At 41.6% G+C, this 8145-nt stretch overlaps 1 protein-coding gene across 3 annotated transcripts; it reads right to left on the reverse strand.

Annotated features, from left to right (window-relative positions):
• Positions 1-689: 689 nt before the first annotated feature.
• LOC108559305 (GATA zinc finger domain-containing protein 10-like) lies at positions 690-7326 on the reverse strand. Of its 3 annotated transcripts, none has more exons than XM_017916543.1 (8): positions 6889-7326; positions 5617-5634; positions 5039-5268; positions 4372-4625; positions 4118-4289; positions 3894-4009; positions 2896-3264; positions 690-2013 (listed from the first exon to the last, which is right to left on the reverse strand). In XM_017916543.1, the coding sequence occupies exons 3-8, from the start codon at positions 5229-5231 to the stop codon at positions 964-966; spliced, it is 2154 nt and encodes a 717-aa protein (XP_017772032.1). In that variant the 5' UTR covers positions 5232-5268; positions 5617-5634; positions 6889-7326; the 3' UTR covers positions 690-963. The 3 variants fall into 3 exon arrangements, with proteins under 3 accessions (XP_017772032.1, XP_017772033.1, XP_017772031.1); XM_017916544.1 differs by lacking the exon at positions 6889-7326 and adding an exon at positions 5934-6136; XM_017916542.1 differs by lacking the exon at positions 6889-7326 and adding an exon at positions 5934-6136 and having other exon boundaries at positions 691-2013; positions 5039-5634.
• Positions 7327-8145: the final 819 nt, after the last annotated feature.

Genomic DNA, 8145 nt, shown 5'->3' on the forward strand with positions numbered 1-8145 from the left:
ATATATTTACTTTCTTCTTATCATTATTTATTTTTCCTTACGAGGTACTCGCTTACATAACTATAGATCAAGAGCGCGGCTTTGTCTTGCACCGCAATCAAAGCTCGTTTATCTCGAATATCATCATCATCTCATCATCATAATTATAATATAATATATATATCATTCGCTTCGTTCTTCAAAGATCCAAAAAAAAATTAAATAATAAAAAAAATATAAAACAAACAAAAAACAGAAACAATAATTAATATATAAATGGCAACTCACTCAAATAATAATTATAATCATAGTATATGTATATAACATTAATTAATACACAAAACAAAAGGTCAGTGTGTGTGTTTTGTTTTCTTATCACGCTCTCTTAATTTTTGTTTTTAATCTTCTCGACACGTTTCCTATTCGAGAATCTCAATTTTAGTCTATTTTTGACAAGCAACGCGCGCGCGCTTTTCTTTCTTAATTCGAGTCCAAATAATAAGAAAATAAAACAAACCGTGTGTGTTTTGCTTTGCTTTGTTTTTTTCTTTTTCTTGCCTGCTATTTAAATAATACTTTTTTTCGTTTTTTAAATTTACAATAAATATATTATTATATTTTTTTTTATTAATATATATATATAATTAAGTTTTTTTTTTGTTTAATAAATATTTTTCTTCATATTCTCTTTTTTTTTTAAATAACAACATTCTTGTACCAAGATATTCACAGTCTTTTTTTTTTAATAATTAATCTTGCCGCAGATTATTTATATATATATATATGTGTATATATGCTACTGTCTCTAATCTGTCCTTCTATAAATTCTACGCGTGTCAAGAGAATCAGAAAGAAAAGTTTTGGGGAAGCTGAGTGTTAGTATTATTTTTCGTTTTATAGTCAAGGGTGGGTGGTGTTTTAGATTGGGGTTGATAAGGGGGGGGGTCTTCAATGTAAAAAAAAAGAGTGTGACGGCAAGAATGTTTACAACTTGAGACCGTCCAGCTTGGTGCAGGCCTCGGAAACGACGTCGGTATTGGGAAGGGGGGCGTCACCGGCTCCGCCCATTTCGCCGCCCATCGTGGACGACCCGTTGCGTCTCACGTTGCGCCTGTTTCGACGGCTGGGCGGGACAAAGTGCTGGCTGCCGGCGTGCATCTGGGGAACAACAGAGGATGGCGTTTTAGAGGGGGGATTGTTGCTCTTGGCGTAGTGGTGCTTGGGAAAGGTGGGCTGAGGACCGACGGCTACTGCGGAGGAGCCGAATCTGCGCTGCTGCTGCGGGTGCTGGTTGTGGTGATTGTGTTGTTGTTGTTGTTGTTGCTGCTGGTGGTTCGGCTGATACATCGAGTAGTTCCTGTTGTTGTATTGGTGCTTGTAATGAACCATTTGGGTCGACACTGTGTTACTGTTACTACTAGCGTTCGACGACGGAGTTGTTGTCAGCTTCTCTTCGTTCCTGTTCTCATCGACGACGCTGGCCGACGAGTTCGAGTCTGTGCGAACGCTGCAGCTGTCGCTCTTGCGCCATTTGCGCGCGTTGTACTTATCGGTATAGGTGTAATAGCCCTGGTAGAACGGATGTTGTTGTTGTTGATGTCCGAACGATTGGTAACCGTTCTGCGAATAATGGTGTTGTTGCTGGAGGTGGTGCTGCTGCTGCTGTTGCTGCTGATGATGATAGTGGTGGTGGTGGTTGTGCTGCTGCTGCTGCTGATGATGATAATGCTGATTATGTTGCAAGTGGTGAAACTGATTGTTGTGTACATTCGAGCTAACTACTACTGCTTTCTGGCGCCTCCCGCTTTTCATCGAGGACAAGTCCTTCTCCTTCTGATCGATGTTCAGCAACGAAATAACAGGCGTCACATTCAACAAGGAGGAGGAGGACGACGACGACTGTCTGGCGGTACCACTCTCCGTCTTACTACAATGATCTACTACACTACAGTCCTTCTCGCTACTGTTTGCAACTGGCTGCTGCTGTTGTTGCGGTTGAACCTGAGGTTGCTGCCTGGCTGCGCCCTCGTAATCCTACATTGCGTGGAACAAAAAACTATCGTTACACACCTGCAGAACACGCGGCACACCTGCTGTACAACAGTTTATCTTAACCTATCATTACTACTGAAGCTACTACGTGAATTTTGTGTTATGACTATTATTAAAATCAAAATACAGGTTAAGAACCACTTCTGCACAATGTTGGTTATTTTCAACGTAAATCTCAACAAAGACCACTGCTCAGTAATAACCTATTAAGTAAATTATTAAGATTATTCAGTAGTGAGTGAACGAGTAGTCGTTTTTTGAAAGAATGGACGTGAATATACAATTTACAAAAGTACATCTTAACCTACGTTCTTTATAAGCTAAATGAAAAGTATGTAAAGTTAAAATTTAGCTGTCTTTATTGGGTCAAATCAAGGGGCCGAAAATAGTGCACGAGATCAATAATTCGTTGAACATACGTTAAGAACCACTTTTGTACAAGAAACTAACTTTGCAATGTACATCACACATACATAATGGGACTTGAACAAAACAGTACAACAGTACATCTTAACCTATCGTCACTTACATACTAATTGCGTAAAATCGAGAGTTCAATAAAGAGAGAGAAAGCCAAAAAAAAGAAAAAGAAAGAAAGAACCGTACTTGTCGCGGGTCTGATCATTCAAACGCAGGTTAAGAACCACTCCTGTACAACGATGTTTTCGTTTTTTTTTTTTTTTTTTTTGAAGGACAACACAGCTATTGAATATGATTCGGTTTGATCATATTTAATGACTGTCGCTGTGTTCTATGTGATCTAAGGAAACGGTGTTGCTGGTGGTGGTGATGGTAGTAGTGATGTTGTTGTTGTTGATGGCGTAGTGTGGTGGGAGCGTTAAATTTGTTTGGCTGTAGCATTACCTCTGTGATGTTCCCGTTGGGCATGGACACGACATCCATGCCGGCGACGGTCGGATCTGCGGCGTACACCGGGCCGCCGTCGATGGGTCCCCCATAAATTTGTGGTACGTTATAGTACACGGTGCCGTCCGGGGTTCCTGCGTATGGGGGCGGCATCTGCGGCGGAAGCTGTTGTCCGTAGCATGGCGGGCCGCCGCCTCCACCAGGTGGGCTGTTGGCGCGTTGCTGCTGCTGCTGCTGTTGCATGGCGGCTGCTGCGGCCGCAGCGGCGGCTGCGGCGGCGGCAGCGGGCTGCATCTGGGACTGGGACCCGCCCTGGCCCCCCACCATGTATTGCGTACCGCCGTTTGGAAAGAAGCCGTACTCGTACTGTAAAAGAGAAAAACAGGAATGCCCAATAACCATTAGTTTTAAAAGCAAACTATTTACAATTTATAAAATGAGTAACAAAAAGTATACCTATATAATGTCTATGTAAAGTAGTATTAACGAAATAATAAATTAAAAAAAAAAAAGAAGAAATGTAGAAATTTACTACAAACAAACAAAGCGTATAAACATGATGAGTAAACGAAAGAAAATAAAAGAGTTAAAATCATATATCTATATGAAATAAGTAGTACACATGCAAAACCATCAGCTGTATTTTGCGTGCAACAAAACCAAAATCATAAAAGTAATTAAATTGACTTTATGTATATATATATATATATGTTTGCTTCGTCTGAACAGATATAGACCTTAAATAGGGGGCGGAGCAGGATATTTGGGGCCCTCAGTACTGCAGGCCGTCCAGCAACACGTACGCAGGCTGGGACACCGGGTACAGTCCCTCCGATATGTAATTGCTGGACTAAACATCCACACATTTTAATTCTTCCAAGAAAAACAACACTCCTTACATAATAATACTATATATACAACTACGTATACTTATAAAAAAAAGAGAGAGAGACTGGAATAACCATACAGCTTGCGCTTGGCAAGTGAACACCTACCGGTACGTGCATCGGGTACTGCTGCGGCATGTAAATCGGCTGGGTTTGATAGATCACGGGTTGATAAGCGGCGGCGGTCTGCGGAGGAGCGGATTGTGGTGGATACACTGAAGGAGCTGCGAAACATCAAAAACATGAAATCGTTGATCGTTGTATTATCCCATCCATCTCGATGGTTTTCGTGTAAGAGGACAGTTAAAGGGTGTAAATAAACGTGTTCTTACGTTGGTAAACATTTTGTTGTTGGGCGGTTGGATCGGCTGGACCGGTTGGCGGCTGTGGATAATAGGCGACACCTCCTTGGAAGTAAGGCATCGCTCCTGGCTGGAAAAAGTACTGCGGGTTTCCGGCGGCAACTGCCGGAGGGCTGGACGCATCGAACGTCCGGCTGAACGGCTAATAAGAGAGAGACAGAATGAAGAACGTTGTAAATACATTCGAGATTTGCAAATAAACTGATATGTGATAGATCATATACCTGCTTTTTTATTGCTGGTGCAATGTTAAGCTTGCGTTCGCGCAGCACGATGTTGTCGGCCTCGCGTTGCAGCCGTTTGGCGTCGTCCTCGCTCTCGAAGGTGATGAAGCCGTATCCTTTGGAGACGCCTGCTCTATCCTGGATGATTTTGGCTGCCTTCACTGTACCATAGCTGCTGAAGAGCTGCAGCAGTTCCGCTTCGGTCGTGTTCGCAGAGATTCCGCCCACGAATATCCTGTTCGGCACGAGCGTACCTAAACAACATTCGATCATTTATGACGGGCTCGTAATTGGTGGATATTGATGTGATATAAGATATATTTTGTGTGGATAGGTGCGAGTGCAGAAAACGTAAACGAATCGAACGAACACGGAACAAAAAACTTAAACTCGAATTCACTCTCTAAACATTAAAATAACAAGATTATTTTAAATTGTCACCATGACATCAGAATCACCAATAGAACCAGCCAACTGGAACTATTTATTGCATACCACCAGAGATCATGATCATCACGTACATTCTTACATTTTCTTTTTCAACAACAAAACAAACTTCCGATATGTTGTTCGAAATAGCAAACTATCTCTGATCATTTGCAATATTACTTAATGTGCCAAAATCGTTAGGATAATATTCCTTTGATAAACTATGAATATTACTCACCATATTTTGGAGCGTTATTATTTGGCGGTGGACTTGTGATCTGGCCGTTGGTGATGGGCGTGCTGGCCGGTGTATTGGCCATAGAACTGTTGCTGCTGGTCGCGCTGCCCTTCTTCATGCCGCCGACACCTGCGACGAGTGCGTTTGCCACGCTGCTGGTGATGCCGACGTTGTTCAGGTTGTTCGCAGACATTGCTCTGCTATTATTTCTTGTCACTCACAAACACTACCTATCGAAGGGGGGGAAGAAAAAACACAACCAAGAACAAAACTGTTCCACCTGATTCAATGATTCAGTGCTGTGCAGATCCTTAGCATCAGACCCATTATTTCCTCATCCAAAAAACAAAATAATACAACAAAAATCTTACTACCCCAGGCCGACACACAAGCAATATAGAAAAACTAACAAGACACAGATTTGTTTAACGAGAACAAATCACCTGTATATATATATATATTATATAACTGTGTTTAGTTTTTTTTTCAATGCAAGTATCCCCTTCTGGTCAAGAAATATGTGTTTGTATATATCCTACGGTTGTGTGGCTACGTGTCTCGAGTTATAATATAATTACCACTCGTTTAATTATCACCTGCAAGAAGAAGAAAAAAGCAATTAGTCTATTGTTCGAATTTGAAAAAAAGTCTTGCTTCTTCGTTGCATTTAAATAAACATTTTTTTTACTAAATCAATTCAGTTAGTATTGCTATGATTAAGATGTTAGTATAATGAAACAATAAAAAACTGCAATAGGTTTTCGGCATACAAAACAAGAGCACCTTTAAGTTTGGTTAATTTAACAATAGATTATTATGAGTAAGTATGAGTAAGCCTATAGATTAACCAGAGGACGAGAGTATTGATAATCGAAATGGAATTGTTAAGACTTACCACTCATAAAGGCGAATGGAAATGCAGTTTCGATTCGTGCGAAATAATGTCGAGTTGTGATAGTCGAAGAAACAAAAAACCGAGAGAATTGGTTATGTGATAAACGAAAGAAAAACAAACAGACCAGGCGGTGTTGTTTGTTATCGAGCTGCGACGTACGTGACCGTTGCAACAATAATAAATATATGAGTAGTAATAACAGCGCGACCGCTCCGCGTAGGAATTGGTAACTTTCGTTTTTGCCGTTTTTCTTCTTCACTCTGCACTATTTTTCGCTCGCTCTCCCTTCCCTTCTTCTTCTTCTTCTTCTTTTTTCTTTTTCTATTCAACCCCCACAGAATGCGCGCGCGAGAGCGAGAGAGGGCTCTACGTGTGCGCGCACAGAGAGTGTTCCGGGGATTTGTAGAATTTAGTGGGAAAACTGGCAAAATCCCCGAATGCGTGACCCAGTTTCTCTTGGTGCGAACGGCGCACGACAAGGACGGAACTATAGCGCGTTCGATGGGAGCGACGGAGACGGAACGAACGACGTACAACCGTTTCTCTTTCACACACCACCCGAACCATTTTTCAGGCGCATACATATATACACGCGCGCGCGACTTTCACGACATAATGCCCCAAATTCGCAAATCGAAAGAATCGATGCGAATATGCGAAAGCAAAGAAAAAAAAATAAAAAATATTGAACTGCAACCGGTACTTTTAGTATAAACAATTGAAAAGCGGCGCCGTGATTGAATTATTTAAAAAACAAACAACAAAAACAGTAATGCAATAAACAAGATGGGGGGGGGAAGGGTAGAAATGTTCTTCCATCTCTTCACTAACAATTAGATCATTCTAATTGTTAGAGCAGCATGCAGAATAATATGAATATGCTCTTTGGGTGGATGGAAGGTAGTAGTTAGTTACTAGGGGGGTGGGTTTTTGGTAGATGTAATGATCTACTTACTAGGTGCGCCAGTGCGTCTCCACGTCTTCCCCGATGCATTGGGGGTTGGTTGTCGGTATCTGTTCTCGTAAAGTGGTTGGTTGGTGGTTGCTTGGTGATTCTCGTCTCTCGGGACGACGGCGATGCACACTTCCTTTTCCCGCCGCAGCAGAGAGCGACAGAGAGGAGACTTCTGTGCGTGTGTGTGTGTGTGTGACAAGAGGACGACGACGAAGATGTCGCGGCTCAGGATTCGATTTAAAAAAAAAATATTAATAACAATAACGCACAACGATAATTTGATAGAAAGGATAAAACGAGAGTGTACTGTGGACAACTGGAGGTCGCTTTTCGTTTGTGTCGTCGCACACACCACCACTGAAAAACGGGACCCGTGCGTCTCTCGTCCGTCACTCCTCTCTCGATCTCGATTGAAAATGGCGTCGCTCGCATCGGACCCTTTCGACCGACCAATCGGAGAGCTGCGCGCGCGTTTCACACCGCAACGAAACGTACGTCCGTTCTCCCATCGGACACCACCCGAACGCAATCGAATTCTACCGAACGACCGAACGTAGCGTAGGGGAACTGCACCAACGCACGCACGCACACACGTAACGAGAAAACACGGAATTGGAACAAAGACTTTACCAAAGTATTGACTGCACGTGGTAGAGAGTGAGATGGAGAGGGTTTGGTAATAACAGGGACGTAACAGTAGGGGTTGCTGAAATCGTAGACCCAACAAAAAAGAGCAATCACATCACAGCTTGATTGATTGATTGATTGAAAGTTTCATCTTACATAAGTATCTTTCATTATCAATTGATACAATTAACAATGAAATTCTACAAACACTAATCAAACGAATTGCGTTTAGGAAGAATGCAAAGTAATGAAATCATTACTAATTGTTAATATTTGATTCATCTGAAAACATTCTACATTCTTTCTTTCTTTACACCGAAAAGACCTAAAGTTTGTTACGGCACTGGCATGAGCTGATGGTGTTTACGCTGCGCGGATTCAGGACCCGCACATTTCCGCGTATTCCCAAACCCCTCTATAGCCCCTTTTTGCGACCATAGTAAAACTATACCTCGACCGGATGCATCTTGGAAAATCCATTTATTATCAACCTATTTTTCTCTCATTTACTAAAGTAACATCATAACTTCAGAAAAAAGCAAATCATTCATTTCAAATATACACTTTTCATTCATGGCAAATTAAAAATAATATATATATATATATATATGTATTGAACTTATCCAAATT

This window comes from Nicrophorus vespilloides, unplaced genomic scaffold (assembly GCF_001412225.1).
Source record: "Nicrophorus vespilloides isolate i.1.1-1 unplaced genomic scaffold, Nicve_v1.0, whole genome shotgun sequence".
NCBI classification, from domain to species: domain Eukaryota; kingdom Metazoa; phylum Arthropoda; class Insecta; order Coleoptera; family Silphidae; genus Nicrophorus; species Nicrophorus vespilloides.